The sequence below is a fragment of the Dermacentor silvarum genome, chromosome 4 (assembly GCF_013339745.2).
Source record: "Dermacentor silvarum isolate Dsil-2018 chromosome 4, BIME_Dsil_1.4, whole genome shotgun sequence".
Taxonomy (NCBI): domain Eukaryota; kingdom Metazoa; phylum Arthropoda; class Arachnida; order Ixodida; family Ixodidae; genus Dermacentor; species Dermacentor silvarum.
The window spans coordinates 24,609,113-24,626,567 of NC_051157.2; the positions used below are offsets into that span (position 1 = coordinate 24,609,113).

General features: G+C 47.3%; 1 protein-coding gene across 8 annotated transcripts in view; it reads right to left on the minus strand.

The window, feature by feature from the left end:
• The window catches only part of LOC119449630 (rho GTPase-activating protein 7-like), a 411,144-nt gene that overhangs the window by 230,088 nt on the left and 163,601 nt on the right, over positions 1-17,455 (minus strand). For all 8 annotated transcript variants that reach the window (XM_037712849.2, XM_037712845.2, XM_037712848.2 and 5 more), the window contains 3 exons: positions 16,282-16,388; positions 13,669-14,037; positions 11,952-12,219 (listed from right to left, as the gene is read on the minus strand). In XM_037712849.2, the coding sequence (XP_037568777.1) occupies positions 11,952-12,219; positions 13,669-14,037; positions 16,282-16,388 (744 nt within the window). The remainder of the gene's footprint in view (positions 1-11,951; positions 12,220-13,668; positions 14,038-16,281; positions 16,389-17,455) is intronic.

Sequence of the window (17,455 nt, forward strand, 5' to 3'; positions counted from 1 at the left end):
CGGTACAAGGTAAATTTTTGAAAAAGAAAAATAATGATAGGTATACAAAAATGCAAGATAAAGAACATGTATAGTATACCTGATTAAATCAAGCAGGCTAGGTGACTATTTGTCGCCGCCCCGTTTCAAAGGGGATGCCAATAAATCATCATCATCATCATCAGTCAAATTGGGACTTCACCTGCCTAATGCGTTTTGGACACGCGCGCTCGTCGGGGCAACAGCAAACAATTAATAAAATAATAAAAAAGTGCTAGGGCCCTCACATTTTATATTGCCCCTAGAAAAACGTCTTCCCCGCAATGCATTTCTGTTCAAAAGTGAAGCCGACTTTAAGGGGATCGGTGTAAGCTTGGTTTTTGCAGGCTGGCTTTATCACGTTCTGTGTTGCAGTGAAGCTTACTCATAAAGAAAATGCGATCCTAACGGGGCCCGATAACACTATCGCGTTCCACTCTTAAAGGCGAAGCTTAAGTGTCCTCCAATTTTTTCTGAAAGGTTCGATGCTACCGGTTGTTGCACCTTCGTCCCACCCTGTACCGTCAAAGCGTTCGCCGAAATCACGCCTTTCGATTCGACGCTGAGAACAGGGGACGTATTGTCCGACGATCATTTTCGGAGGTAATTTCATTTGGCGAGATGTCACGAGGATCGGCTCTAGACGCACGCGCATAAGGTTCGTGCAAACGCAAGAAAGAAGCACATTCGCTCTCGCGAACCGAGTCTCGCGAAATCTCGCGCAAATGGAACTATTGCCGAAAGTGATCGCTGAGAATACCGCCCCAGTACTAATGAATCACATTCTCGCGCCTCTACACCCTATCCTCAGTGTCACCAACGGTTACTCCTTTTTAAAGCAAGCTTTCGTTGTCTATACGTTCCCAGTGTTTGGCGTGTCTTCATCGTCCATTGTGTGTCTCGCAAGGTAAGGTGGGCTGATCCCGGAGATAACACAATCAAAAAAATTCAGAGCTTTTCCATTGCTGTGAAGATAGAAGCCAGCGAAGCTGTGACTATCGTGGGTCTGCTATAGTGAATACTCCTATAGAGAATTTATATATTATCATTATTGGCTATATTGAGCGTCTTCGGCATGTTCGTCAAAGAGCCATGACACCGGAGTCTTGTTTTCGCCCGGCGCGTTTGCTGCGCCAAGTCCACCCCATCGTCAGAGACTAGCGTATGAGCTACAGCGTCCATAGCAGCGGCACACTGCGCGGCAACGTCAGGATCCTGGAAGATGTGGTTAAACGATCGTCCGTCCCATAGCGAGTCCAAAAGGCAACTACAGATAAAAGCGCTAGCGCGATCTCTACGTCAATAGACAAAGGGGCACAACGATTGGTGGTACGTGCCGCCGCCGAGTATCGCGACCCTCGTGAAAGATGCATCGACGGTGGCGAGGGGTATAACAATGGACCATCCATCATCCGTTTTGACACCTGTGCTAAGGCAAAACTGGCGGGAAACCGCCACGCACATGGAGTCAAACCACCGCGCACATGGAGCCGAAATGGTTGTTCTACGCGTCGTTTTGTTGTTCTACATGTCGTTGGATGCCGTGCCGAGCACGAGCGCGTGCTCGGCACGGCATGGCATGGCATCCATTGGCACGAACGCAAACCGAGGGGCGCCAACGAGGCAGCTGCGGAAGAAGTCTACGTCGCTCGAGCTAATGCTGATGAGGATAGTTTTTTTTTTTTTTTTCTACACGCGGACACGACCCTGGGGAACCTAGCCCTTAACAGCTTCGCTGTAAAACCTTACCCGATCCTGGAGACTATGTAATCAACATGACGATTTCGCGAGCCGATCGCCACATATATCACATATATGTGCCACATATATGTGCCACATATATGTGCCACATATATCGGCACGTGCCACATATATCGTAGACCAGTGCACGATATGTGTTCTCACAAATGTTTTAACTTTAATGTGACTTGCGGCGCGTTCCGCAACTGTTGGCCGCACATTTAAAAGCGCGGCGCGGGGCCGATCCTGACAATTCCGTTGCATTACAGTCGCTCAGGTGCAGACATATAGCTTATTTGCCTCTTTCTCCGAGTTTTGTGTCGGTGTCTGGCCGAGTACACGTATGGCGGGGGACGTCTCACCTACATACTCGTATAGCTTAGACGCGGACAGGGAAAGCATGAACAGCTGTGACGTTAGCGCAAAGGTGTTTGGAGAGGGGCCTCTTGCGTAGTGACGTCATACGTGACAAATAGTGTTCGTTTAGTTCAGTGCGACACTAAAGGACAATTACCAACGTCTCGATTGGGCGGTGCAATTGATTACGTCCTCAAAAGGGGTGTAGACGCGTTAAACGTCAAACGCTATACGTTTCGTACACTGCGTACTTGCAATTCTATACCTGCACCACGAGAGAAACAGCGTCTCGGTATCGACAGTGCGATGGAAGCCGCCGAGAAGCTTCGCGTCCACAGATTCCCACAGGGTGTGGGATCAGCATATTTTTCTCATTCCCAGTATCTCATTTCCACTCTTCTTCTCATAACCAGTCGTGCTTATTCTCTCTTCGCTATAGAAACATCCCTTTTTTCGGTTTTCGAAATTAAGTATATGTGGATCCGATGCACATGTTTGGACCCATGTGAAGCGAAACGTGAAATGCTTCACAAATAAGCACGATCTGCGTACAATTCTTTTTTTTTTTTCATCCTATAGACGGTTTCATGCTCGCGATAACAGCAGCGAGCGCGCTGCCCCCAAGAAACTTCCGGTCACGTGCCTTATCTGTCTTCTATGTTTTAACGCATGGTTGCTTCTTTGCCAGTTACACTTAGCAGCTACGTCAGAGGGCAAAACCGGAAGCCGTGCAGGGCCTATGTTTGTAAACAGTGAAACGGTCTATACGCAACCCGCAATCTCACGTAATGTTCATGCACCGCACAGGCCGCAACTTTAACGTCATGCAATTTATACGTGTATGCACTGCTCCGTTCACAAGCTGTGAATCCGCCCATTCAGGCGGATTCGAAGTGTGAGACGTCGACGCAGCATTGTTACGAAGACGAAGGCAATGTACGATGATTGTAGAAGGAAGAATGGTGAAAGTGCATGCACAGATGAAACGAGACGTATCTAGGTACATTTAAGGGTACTATGCCCCCTGTGTCACAGCGGCGCATACCCATTTTAGGGCATTGACTAAGGATGCACCCACACACGGTGGCACATGCCCTGTTGACCAAAAACTGGATAGCCTAAATTTAACAAAACCAAGGAAGCCGTTGAATATCGCGCGCTATTACACTAAAAGGTCGACGTGCTTTAAAGATACCTATGAGGCGACGCTATATGTATAGGTACTGATGCCCTGACTTATTGTTTTATTACGCAGAACGAAGGCGCGTTCCCTGGCACTAGCTTTGTCGGTCAAATTTCCTGTAAAAAATCTTCACTTTAACGGAACAAAAGATGGGCTCATGAAACCCGCAAGACCGGTCAAATTCATCGGGTGCATGCCATACTTTATTCTTTCACCCCACTGGCGACGAGCACAAAAGACCGCCTATGGTTCCCAATTTAACTTTCCGTCCCTCAATCCCTTTCTTTGTTCCTTTGTCGTAACAATACCCTTCGCCAAGGTCGTTTCTCATCACGAAGAGCACGATGAGCTTATTCAAGCGATACGATGGCGCCCCAAGGAGCCCGAGCCTTGAAAAAATGACGGGTTCTATACGACTGGAAACGGAATGCACTTATGCGTCAGCTTCATCTGGCCACCTTCCTTTTTCTTTGTTCATTTATTTGCCGCATTAACGACGTTTTGTTCATTTTCTATGTCCGTTAGGCAAAATAAAGTCAATGCCTAGGGCAGAATTGGAAGACTACGACCTGATCAACCAATCATCATGTAGATGATTCAGTTCTGGCTTAGCGATTACTGCGCGAAAGCCCTCACTAGGCATCTAAATAAAGTTGGTTTTCTAGCGAAGCACATTCTTGTGCCGCAACCCTAGCGCAAGAGGCTAGAGCTCCGAGTAGATCGTGCCAACGCCGCTTAGCGAAAAATGCGCCGCTATCGCATTTTACACTTCTTTATTACTGCTAAATTATACCGCCGTCCTCACGATTCTAATATTTCAAAAGCGAGTGGCAGTAGCGCACGAGCATAATTTCCTAGTAAAGATAATTACACTCCAAAGTGACCGCGACCGACCTTAACATAGCGCGCTTACTTGTCATCCCACAATTTGCTCCGAGAGTCTCAATAAGGGCCGAATGTTTCGAATCGTTATACGGAGATATGCCAAGTCACGCATAAAGCGCACTGCACCTACGCGTTGCGGGCTAAACTCACTACGCATTCTAACGCAACACGCTAAAACACGCGGCCTTCCCAGAAAAGACCCAACCCAAAGCAGGCACCCGGCACTTCAACCTGGCTTCAAACCGCGTTCTCGTTTACCATCTCCCTAAGTGCTAAAGGCCCGTGACGTCGGAAGCAGAAAATCCAACCAGAAGAATCGGGCAGGCTAGCCAAAAGAGGGTTCGTCGGGGGAGGGGTAAAATAAATGCGACTAGCCGCACTATACGGCACTGCAGAAATCGAATTGCTACCCCGCCGAAACAGAGCCGCCAGCCTACTCGGAGAATGCGCGCAGCGACACAGCGTCACCGTTAGCGAAGGCGAACCAACAGCCAGCAGCAAATGCACTCCTCATTGTGTTCTAACAAGCGATCCGCTTCTCGCGGCACTGACGACGAAGGAACGACGACGCAATCCAGTCACCGGAGGAGAGCGGGCCATCCGAAACCGCAGGAAGCGAGCCGGCCAGCCAGCCAGAGAGAAGGCGCAGCAATCTAGCCGCGCCAGCCTTTCTTGTGCTTCTTCGCAGCCCTCCTTTCGAGCAGAACGTGCGCCCACAAAGGACAATACGACGAGGAGGCTCGGAGAAAAGTCGGCGGCTCGCCGTTCCCCGACAGCGGGCCCCTTCGTTTCCGAGTATTTGCATCCAAATTAGATCGGCAAGCTTCGCCGACATATGTCTCCTGCTGGCCAAGTTCCTCTACGCAGGGGAACGATGAAAGAAGCGCGCGCTTCCGACGGCGCTTATTCTTTCCACGCCAATGAAAAAGCAGCGCCGCGAAGGAAAGCGCTCGCGGAAGTGGCCCATCTCGCAGTCGGCACCGACGGACGGGAACTGTGGAACAACGATAGCAGCGCGAAAGAGTGGCCAATTATGCGAGACTAACTTTTTTTTTTCTTCTTTATGCTCGCGTTCGTGCGGGTCACGGTCATCAAAACATGCATAATTATGAGGCATAACTAACGAACATCGGCTATTTTTTTTCTTCTTTTGCGAGCTCTCGTAGTTCTGCCCTGCTTCCACGGGCATGCGCGGACGGCCAAGGGCGTTTGTAGTGCCGCGAGGCCCCTAGCAGCTGCGACAGGCTGCGGGCGGCCAAGCGTTGCTGACGCTGCGGAACGGCGGCGCCACCTGGTGGAGATTGCGCAAACACACGACGTAGACCCCATACGCGGTGGTTTTGAATGCCTCTTCTGTACTGCTTTGCTCTTCACCAAGAATTCAAACTTTTTAGAAAGCCTCGCCGTCTCGCTCTCCTTCAACACTTTTTCTTTACGGCTGGAATCCTTTGGCACCTACGCTAACGCTACCATATTTAGAAAAACGCAACTTCGTTTTATTTATTTATTTATTTGCCGCAAATTAATAAGGTTAGCTACTGTCAATATCTTATTATCAATAATAGCCCTCTTGGTATTTCATTCATTTCTCCTGCGACGTGTAACCAAATTTCCAGTCTCAGACGAGGGAGGCAACCGAAGGGGAGCTTACCCTCTATGAGAGGGGCGCAATATTTATACCCGTGACTCAGTACCTTAGGCTTAATAATAAAGTTCTTTGCCTGCCTGCCTGCCTGCCTTAGGCTGGTGCACTAGTGGAACGACACGTGGTCTACCTTCATATCTACTGGCGTCTTTCAGCACATTTTCATTATTTGCCGTCTCACTTAATTCTTTCGGGGCATTCATCAGGGTAAGGCATACAGTGTCAAGCCGTATAAGGCTCCCGAGGCCCGTCACCATTACCTTGCCTAGACGCACGTTGCCTGCTTTAGCAAATGTGTGAACCTCATAATATATCCAGTCCCTTAATTCATTTTTTCCCCATCTCTCGTGCAAATCGCAAGACTTGTAACAGATGAAGGGGTCTATTCGTGGGGCAACCTTAAACGGACACTAACGATGAACCTTAGGTCAATTTCGATTGTTAATTTACGCTTCTGGAATATCGAAAATGTCGGTCTTACCATGAGGGTGGTCAAGCCAGAAACGAAGAAATACAAAAAAAGCTATGAACACGTTGTGCCGCCATCTTGAAGTTCCCGCACCAGCTCCCGATGACGTCATAGAGGTCTATAACTTCAGCTGAGGACTAGTTAATGGTTCATTGATAAAAATGGGTTTGTTTCATTCACAGGAAACATAACAAAAAAATAAATCTAGAGGGTTTCGAATACTTCACACCGCACAAAGGTGGTCCTCCATATGGGCGAAAATACTGCTCAACTCGTGACATCACACGCACGTCACCGGTGCTGCGGTTTGGCTGTGAAACGCTAACAGGGAAGTCTGGCCGTCATATTCTTTATCCGGTAATGATCGACTTCGCGAGGCCAAGTAAATGCAAACAGAGTTTTGAAACAATTGCACGCCTGTTTTAACTCAGCTAGCGTTGCTCTTTGCTGTCCCTTTAACATTACCATATTTACTCGATCCTGAGGGCACTGTTGTTTGTTTGTTTTTCGCACTTCTTTGTTTGCTTGTTTCGCGTCAACAGGGATACGAGGCACGTAGAAGGGAAAGGGTTGCTTACATTCGTAGAAACCTTAATAATCTCATTTCTCGGCAAGCCCAAATAGGAAGATGCCCAAACATAACGCTGACGGAGCACAGATATCATTATTTGAAAAAAAGATTCCTGTCATCAGGCGTTCCAATGTAAATCGTAATACAAATAACATTGCACAGTACGGACAAGGGACAAGTCGAGACAAGACAAGCGCTTTTGTCCCTCGACCTTAAAGCGCTATGTTATTTGATTACAATGAATAACCCACATGCCCAAACATATTCCCTCACATTAGAAAGACTGCGGTTGCCCACCCAAATTCCAAAAAAACCAAGGTGGTATGGCAGGAACGAGCCAAGAGATTTTACGCTGAGAGATTTTCGAAGCGATTAAAATTCATACAAAGGGGATACCGCGCGTGAGTTTCCTTCGGTGTCATTTTCTTAGGAGAGGCTGTTGCGCGTCTCACTGCCCAATACTCAAGGGTGGTGTGTCAATGGTTTCATGCTTAAATATTGCTGTGTGTTTCTTTTGCTTATCGTACTGCCAGTTGTGATCGAACCTGTCGGCCTCAAGATCTCACCCGTTCGATACACCCTCAGAACCCCTTCCTTTCCAGCCATGCATGCGCGGTTTGTCAAGCATAAAGGCTCTCGCGCAGTGATAAACCTTCCAGTTGTAGCTTGGCACACGTGTGTCTGTGTTCTTGTGTTCGTCTATGTCTCATTAAGTACGCTGCCGTTCAATCAAGAATGTCCAGCCAACTAGCCCGCCAATTCCTCCTGAGCAAAATATGTCAGTCTGATAAAACATTCAACTATAAAATACAAGTTACAAACAGGAATAAGGTACCTTATCCTTGCTTGTAAATTTTATACCGCAGTGTTCTACTCCATCTGTCGGCCCCTTCTTGATTTGTAACTGTTCAATACAATACTTCGGTTCACAAAGGAGGTCACAACATTCATGCACTAACGTTCTCTGTGCGTGCTTTCTCTCCTTTCTTTTTCTTCTATACCGGGTGTTTCAGCGAACACTTTCAAAAATGTTTAAAGTTGCCTTTGGCAGATATCAAAATTCTAGTTCATGAGCTGGTCTACTCAAAGAGGGGGACATTACTGGCACAAGAAATTGAAATTGCATAATCGACTAATTAACAAAAATTCACTATTTAAGTTTTTAATTAATTCTCTTATGGACCATATCATAATTTACGAACTCTATCCGTGGAGTTCGCAAGGCGGATCCACTCGGAACTAATTCTCAGGATGCATGACACCAGTTTGGAGATAATAATTCCCGAACTTTGCGGAGAAATGCATTGGCGTTCCAGTTACTTTCCTAACAAAGCGTCGGTTTATACATTGAAGCTCAAAAGTAACTGGAACGCCAATGCATTTCTCCGCAAAGTTCCGGAATTAATATCTCGAAACCGGTGTCATCATGAGAATTGGTTCCAAGTGGGATCCGCCTTGCGAACTCCACGGCTAGAGTTTGTAAATTGCAATATGCAATTTAACGTAATTAGTAATTAATTATAACTATAACGTAATTAGTTAAAAACTTAATTTGTGGATTTCTGTTCATTGGTGGATTATGCATTTCAATTTCTTGCGCCAGTAATGTCCGCCTCTTCGAGTAGACCAGCTCATGAACTATAATTGTGCAATCTCCCATAGACACCATTTATACATATTTGAAAGTGTTCGCTGAAACACCCTGTGTATGTTGAAAAAGCCGGTGTAAGGAAGTGTGACCACTATTGTGAAAGCGTGCTTAGGATCGAGAAAATAGGGCACAAGGAAATTCATGCAACAAACCTTTTTTTGCCTCGTCGCCACGATGCGTCAGACTGTACTAAGGCAATGTCGTCGCCTTAAATCACATCGTAGGCCTTTGACGCCCACCGGGGCTTGGGCGAGAATGACACATCGCTTCCAAGTTTTTAGCTTGCAATCATTGCTGTTTATGTATGTTTCGAATTATCGTGTACATTGTATTGTACTTTCGCGGCGCACGACGACTGGGTAAAAAAGCAAAAAAAAAAAATCGTAGAAAGATGCAAATGCGGGCCGGGCCCTTCGTGGCTTAACCACTAGCATAACATCACATGAATCAATTTCAGGGAACCATATAACTACAGTAAACCCTCATTAATTGGAACTCTGACATCTCGAAATATCCGTTAAGTCGACATTTTTTTTCCGGCCGTGGTTTCAACTAATGTGCTTTTCACCTCTTGAAAGTTTTTGTGCAGGACTCCGGATATCTCTAAATCTCGATTTGGAAAATAACAGGGAAAAGGGCAACAGGGCAGCGTCGACTTTCCCCCTCCTTTCCATCTGTCACCGGTCGCGCGCACATGCATGCTCGCTTTGCCCGCTGCCACATTGTTGAGACCTCAAGCCGCAGCAGAATGACCGGCACTTTTGAGAAGGCACTGATCGATCAGCCCATGCGCGGCACACAAAAGAAGCCAGCACGCGAGCTCGCACCGTTTCAGCGAGATCGCGGCTTGATAAGGACGCTCGCTTCGTGCTCGCGCGGCGGTGAGGCGTAAATGCCGCGTCACTCGTGGGCGTTTGCTAAAGGCGTGACAAGTGCGCTCTTCCATAGTTTCGGTTTTCGAAGCTAAATTGCCCGAAATTCATTACGATGCGGAAAGTAGCAGCGTCAGCTTTTTGGACGGCTGAAAACGGTTATGTCAGTGGGCTTCTATGTGCGTGATTTCGCTTATCTTGCAACTCCGCTTACGTAGAAATCTCTTCCAGTTCTTACAGCTTCGAGTTAACGGATGTTTACTGTATATTCGCAGCAAGTGAAAGTTAATTTATATGAAGCGCTTGCACTGGATACCTGTGAGCATCAGGTATCCGTGAAAACATTTATAGTCCCCGTTGCCGAAGGGTCAACGAAGCGGTTAGAATTTTGTAAGAAATGAGCTGTGCCGTGCACGCCAATGTCGGCCTCCGCCGTTATAACCGGAATAAATAAAAGTGAGGCTATTCCAGAGTATGACGATTTGCTAGGGCAACGATTCAGCAGCTCGAAACGATCTGGTAATACCCGCAACACCAATTGTGTGCAGTGTCGCGGCATATGGCAGCGTCATGTTTTGTAATGGCTGTTACTTGATGCATCCACTAAGAAGCAACTTGCAGCGGTGCAAAAAAAAAAGGGAATATATTTGAGAATTTTTAAATATAAAGATGCGGCTAACAGATGAAAATCTATTAAAAAGTATGAAAGCATTAAAAAATGATGTTTATTTTTACTTTTTTTTTTTTAGACTCCCGCAAGGTCGTAAAATTGCGAAAATGCTGACGGCCGCATTTTCCAGATTGTATCATTTAAGATTTCTTTCATGCGAAAGGCGTGCGATGAAAAATAAGCTCCGTTCCGATGTGTGGAGGAATTTCACTGTCATAAAAATTCAATTATTATCTGAACACAACCTGTGGTAGTTTCCGAAAGAAGGCTCAGCACAGCTGACCTTTGAACCACGTCGAAGTTCACCACAGGGACAGTTATTTGAACGAACGACGCGGCGTTTCGGTGGGGAATGTAATAAAAATTTGTTCATTAGAATGGATAGCTCAAGTGATGTTTACTCAAGCGCCATTTCAAAATAAGTCATCACTATACAGTAAGACACGCAAAACATTCCCGAAACCACACTTGTGCTCGCAGTAATTAATACATAGGGTCTCGGGTTACTTCACGACGAGTTTTGAAATGACAGCGCAGTCCACGTCGCTAAAAAAACTATGCTCTTCTAAGCAGCAGCGGTCCTAGATGCAGCGCTTGCTACGACATTACACCTACATCAGTACCGCACTGCACTGATTTGAATTAGCTGTGTCATCAGTAACGTAATCTAGAAACGCATGTCGGAACTTTAAGCCAGCACAGGTTTAGCATATGACAGCTTCATACAGTTCATTCTTGTCTTCCTTTCTCTAAACTTTCATACCCATTGTCCCTCTTCTCCAGTACAAGGTAATTAACGGGATATATCATCTGGTTAAATTTCCAGTCTTTCCTTATGCTTTTGTCTCTCTATCTCGTACTCTAGCATGTGCTCCAGTTTTACGGTGTAACGCTCCAGTGCACAGAAATGGTAATACTCTAGTAAGACATACACATTCAGTGGCAAGCAGATTATTAAGTGTTACAAGAACTGAAAGTTTGTCATGCGTGTAATCTATCATGTCGTCTTCATGACAGCTGTAGTTTCTAGGCGCAATTTCATACTAATGGAAGACGCCCACACCACTTCAGATGTTAAGGCCCACCCTAGTTAAATTGCAGGAAAGATGCAAAAAACCCAGCCAGAAAGGAAAGAAAAGCATGTGGCATCAAAAAAAAAAAAAAAAAATGTAACAGAAGGTTAAATGCATCGAAATAGCGTGACGAAATCCACCGACTTTCCCGTTCCATGTCGGTACCTCTTTGGCTTCACGACGAATTGGAAGCACTAACTGCACAGAAAGCGAGAATACAGACGCACTCAAAACACGTTGCATTCTTTTCTTATGTGTTACAGCTGCGTACGTTTTACGCTGTCCTGCGAGCTTTTACGTGAAAGTGAGTTTCAATATAGCATCAGTAATCGTTTTCTTTCCTTCTTTCTTTCTTTCTTTCTTTCTTTCTTTCTTTCTTTCTTTCTTTCTTTCTTTTATGCGATTGGTAGCTGCTGCAGCAACCGGGCAGTGCGCTCCCTTATCACATACGATTTGACCAAGCAGATTAAGCCCCGAAATGCAAGCCTTGTTATCGGTAATTCAAGGCACAATTTCTCGGCGAGTAGTTGTGAGCAGCTCGTCACACAGACAAGAAGACCGTATAGACGAGAGGCGCTGAAAAGCCATCGCGTGAGGGCTTCATAGCCAGGAGACACCCAACCACAAGAGGACATGTAGAAAAGTGGAGGCGAAGAAAACAAGCATCAACAGGCCATCGTGGGTTAGTGCACAGTTTTAATAGCGAGCAGCCACAGCAGTAACGAAGCCAGCCAACGCCGATGGCGTCACTCTCTCATCTCCTAGAACTGGGCTTGGCGAAGTAGCGCCTGGGCCAGAAGACAACGTGCTCACGTACCTTGACCTCCTCTTCGGGGGTGCTACCCGCCGACGCCGCGGTAGCGTCCGGAAGCAGGCTCCTATTCGCTCCGCTGTCGCCCAAGGACGTCGGGGGTCTATTTTTCAGCAACACTGGGGCCGAAGACGCCTTGTGACTGAGCTGCTGCGGCGCGGTCCACAGAAGCGACGACGCAACTTGCGGAAATTTCTTGTCCGCCGCCTTCGTCGTGGGGCGAGACAAAGAACGGATCTGCGGCTTCTCCTCCAGTGACTGTTGCCTCTGAGTGCTGTGTGAGAGTCAGACGGGAGAAAAAAATACAGAGGGAGAACGTTGCGCAATCCACCCTGTGCATGTAAAATATGTTCGAAAATGCAGTGGGTAAACGAGACAACAGGTTTGGATTTTACCGAGCGGCACGAGAGAAGCACGGGAAGTCGTGAACGCTGCGCCTACGCCTTTCGAGCAGCTCAAACGCCTCTGGCCTAGCGAGCGGCCATAAATGTGCGAGTTTACACCGCTGCTATTGTAAATACACTGGCTTCCTAGTTCTCTTCCATCCAAGAGCCCAATGACACGTCTTCATTCAACAGTCTGTTGCCAATTATTTTAGATCTAATGAAGAAGCCAATGCAGGCATATTAGAGGCTAGCACATATCACGTTTTGGCGAGTACGTGCGCCATAGACGGCGAATATATGTCGTCGCGTAGAGGCGACACCTAATCTTAGGAAGTGCAGAAACCTTTGTCTGAAGCTCCACATACATATCAAGCACGTAAACACTGATATAGATACCAGGCTCCGAAATGAGCCCTTCAGACACGAATTCGCATATAGTCACGTTCCACTGCCTCTCCCCATAGTCATCCCCAAGCCCCTCTTCCTCTACCCTTTCCATACAAGCAGAGTAGCAAGTTACAAGATGTTCACCTTAGGCCAACGTCTCTGAAATTCCTCAAATTAATTTCCGTGTTTCTGCCTTTTTTGTTTTCTTTAATCTTATTTCCCGTACCGGCAGGCACGGGAAAACTACATATCACACCAACGGCAAACAACTTGCCTAAAGCGCGCCCGACAACCAAGGCACTCTAGCCACGGCAGTACGCCACGGCACAGGCCACGGATACACTCAGCGAGCCCTGTCGGCGCCGCGGCAAACAGCGTTCCGGTCGTGCGTAGCCACTGCGCCTGATGACGCTGCAGGCGCTTATCTCGTTTCTGGCGGCAGATTTGAAGGAACACTGAACGCCGGTTTCTCGGTGCCACCGACGAGAGCAAAACCACCTTTCTCATCACTCCCTACGCCGGTGCAACATTCCGAGCAGCTGTTGGACAGTGGGCTGCCACACTCTTGTGTCCCTCCCTGCGCTGCGAATATCGGTAAGGTGTTGCGAGATGATGTGTTCCTCATTCAGAGCATCCGAATCCCACCAGACAACCTGCCAGCTCTGGCCACACTTGACGTGGATATCTCTCACCCATTGCCTTCAACTGCTGACCGCCGTTCAGGTGTCAGCAGTCTGCGCTAGTCAGCTACAGTGCGGTCAGCAGAAATTCCCTTCCTTTTCCTTTACCGATTTTAATAAGCGACAAATAACTGCTACTACGATGGCGCAGACCCGTGCAGAGTGAGCCTCTATATTGGCGCACCCACCACGCAACTCCTCGCGCCTCCCAGCTAAGTATTGCTAATTGGCGCGCATCAACGCCACACAACAGCAGCAATATAGGCGCACCTCATCTGGGCGCACTCGCGGCCGTCCAGCGTGGGCAGGGAGGTGCCGTTCTGCAGAGGCCGCGGTCGCGTTACGTTGGCCGCTGTCACCGTAGTCACCATCCCGTGCGCGGCGCTGTCCGAGAGGTCCGAAGAGACCACCTCCTGCGAACTCGGCGAAGCTCTCGGAGTCAGCGGCGTGGGCGGTGCGTCGCAGGACGACGAAGACGACGAGTTCGACACGGGCGACGGAGACTGGGTGGCGACGGCCAGGGTGTGGTGGTGCTGCGTCTTCGCCGAAGGTTTCGCATCGCCGGGCGCAGCCGCAAGGCTCTCTTTGGACGAGCCCAGCTCCTCACCGCACTCCTCGGCCACCCAGGTGAAGCTGGAGCTGCGCAAGCACGGGTAAGCAGTACATATCGTGAGGCACGTACTACGTACGGTCTCCCCGACGGACGTGGTACAACAGGTTCCCAGTCCGCTGCTGCTCTACCACAAGGTTACTGTAAGTTTCCCGTGTTATGTCAGCTATACGGGGTGATCATTTTTACGTTTTAGAGAATTTGTAAAAATCGCCTGCTGCAGATAACATAATTCTAGTCCTTGAGCTGGATTATTCAGAAAGGCGGACATTACTTGTATGAGAAATCGAGAGAGAGAGAGAGGTTTATTTGAAGAAAAGCAGAGAGGTCGGTTTGAGCGTTAGTTTGCTCTGGCCTGCTACTCTACACTGAAATCGAAACACACGCTCAACTATTGAACAAAAAATCACTAATTAACTTGGTAATTAACTACTTTACAGTACATATGAACTTAAAGGTTCATGACTTTACAGTCATGGACTGTAGCCGGTGAGTTTGCAAGGCGTATCCAATTGGAATAAATTTCCAGGATGACACCAGTTTCGAGATATGCGCCATCAAACTTCCCGGAAAATGCACGGTTGTTCCACTTACTTTTTTAACAGAACGCCCTTTTTATGCATAACACCAAAGTAACTGTAACGCCCACGCGTATTTCGTCCCACACTTTGCGAAATAATATCTCGAAACAGGTGTAATCCGGGAAATTCATTCCAAGTGGATACGACATGCAAAACTCACCGGCTGCAAATCGTAAATTGCAAATGTATACGCGGTAATGTATTTATTGAAGAAGTTCATTAGTGAAATTTCGTTAATTAGTATAACATGCGTTTTGATTTATCGTGCTAGTAACGTCCGCCTCTTCGAATAATGCAGCTCAAGGACAAGAATTATGCTGTCTGCCGCAGGCAATTTTTAAGAACTCCGTAAAACTTAAAATTATCACCCCGTTTAGTTTTACTACAGTAAGGTGTACTACAGAGGGTAAAAAAGGAAGAAGAGAGCCCTGTGTTCAGCAATCGCTGCGACAGTCTTGCGGTTTAATGCCCACCGCCTATTGTGTACATTTCTTTCGCTGACCAGGCTCCAATCTCGAATTGCTTTGCGTTTCGCGTCGGCTTGTCCACAATCACAGAATAAGCAGAACATCTGCCATAGCAACGGGAGGAGGACACTGACTACTCGCCTGATGCCAGACTCGTCGGGTGCCTCCAGAGGGCCTTCTCGGCACTGTGTGGACTCTAACCACACATTAATTTCAATTTCATTGATTACTCTGGGGGCCAATTAGGAGTTACAGAGAGGGTGGATTTAGAAATTAGACAAAACCAAGGTATACAGAATGTAAGTTAAGAAGAGGTGATGCTGCCATTTTCAAGTTTAGTAAAACCGAGATGGAAAAACAAAATTACATTCTGTGGTTTCACGCGCCAAAATCCCGATATGATTACGTGGCACGCCGTGGTGGGGGACTGCGGATTAATTCTGACTACCTAGGTTTCTTTAGCGTGCACACAATACACGGTACACGGGCGCTTTTGCATTTCGCCCCCATCGAAATGCGGTCGCCGCAGCCAGGATTTGATCCCGCGACCTCGGGCTTAGCAGCGGAACTTCATCACGGCGGGTAAAATATCCATGGTGGAGGCGACAGAGGCGGGCAGGTGATTCTATTCCGATGCGGTCTTCGGAACAAACGTGTATACAGTACTAGTAAATTCCGCGTTGTGCAATACGGACTCGTGGTCTCTGCGTAGCTGTAGCAAACAATAGTTTCTTCTTAAATTGTCGTTAGATTTAGATATCTTGTAGAAAGTACATATACTCGAGAGATATGAGACGCTGTATAAATGGCGAGATCTCGCAGATTAAGTGCACTTTTTCACCTGTCAGATGCTAGCACAGCAGCAATAGTTTGACAAAACAAAGCGAGTCGGACGATAGTGAGTAGATGCAAGTAAACGAATAAACGTGTAATTACGAAGCTCCTATACAGAAGAAGCATACACTAATTTTGTGCGCACGAGTGTCTTGTACCTTGTTAGATTTAATAGAGTTCGTTGCTTGCTGCCTTGGTATGAATACCGAGGTCGCTTCTGATAAAGGGACGCTTCAAATCAGTTCCCGACACACGGCACGTGGTGAATGTTCGGAAATAAGTTAACAGAAAAGCGAACAGCGATAGCGCACCATATCGCTCACACGGGCGAACTCCCTTCCCAGGCCACTGTAGGTAAGCCGGCTAGTGACGAAGGGCGGTGAGATCTTACCTGCGCGATATCTCCGGTGTCGTCTGAGTCACGGCGTCCTGCGGCCAACTAGGAGGATCGTGTGGCGGTTCGACGCTCTTTAGGAACTCTTCCAACTCGTGGCGACTCTGGTGTGCGCAAAGGTGAGGGGGGGGGGGGAGGAAAACACGGACAATAAGGGAATGTCGTTTTAATGAATGAAAGCAACGTTACGCACAAAATATTCTCGCTCCGAAGTTAGAGCCGGTTTTGCAGCGTGCACGACTGTCCTTAGGCAGGCTAGTTCAGCATTTCGAACAGCGCAGACGACAGAAATGTTTTGAGGCCAGGACAATAACAAGTGGCACGTACAGGACATTGTACGAAGAAGTTTTTCTTTCGTTCTTTCTTTTTTTTTCTATCTTTCTTTTTCGGCTTTCAACTATGGCTATCAACACATTTTATTCGTGGTGGTATCATTACAACAGAAATATGACACAAAACCACAACGCTATTTACAGGTTGATCGGCCGGACGGCCAGCCCGCAAGGAAAACACAGTGAAAACAAAAATAATCAGAGAAGGAGGTCACATATTAGATACACTGACGATTTAGCAGATTTAAAACGCGTTCAAGGCATCTGTCCAGTCCGTGCCACTTGCCCCATAGCCTGCGCTGTTCGCCATGTTGCAGCGTGCGTGATGTAGACTCGGAGATTCGAGCTTCAGCGCATGTATTTCGGAGGTAACGGCATGAAATATGTAGCAGACGCCGAGGTTTGAGCACGGAAGTTATTCTCTACGATCCTCTCGAAAAGCGAGCAATTTGCTGCCTCAGATACAAGTCCGTGGGCTGTCGTCGTCGTCGTCCCCACAATAGCCGTCGTCGTACGGTTTGTCATCGTTGTCGTGTCGCCGCTTTGCTGCCTTCGTTCGTCGTTGTCCTGTTGTCACCGCCGCATACTACCGGGGAAAACTGCTCAATATTGCAGGTGCTTTCAACAAGGTTAAGGGCGTTGACGGAATCTGGGGCAGTAACTCCAATAGCACTAAATTACTTCGAATTACAAATTACTTCTTGTTTGAAGCTTACGGTGTTCTTAATTTGTTGCTACAATTTTCTCGCTTAGTAATTTCAGTGAACGTTTACACAAGACCTACGCTACCAAACGAAAATTATTTTGCCATATCTGTTCCTAGAAATATATATATATAT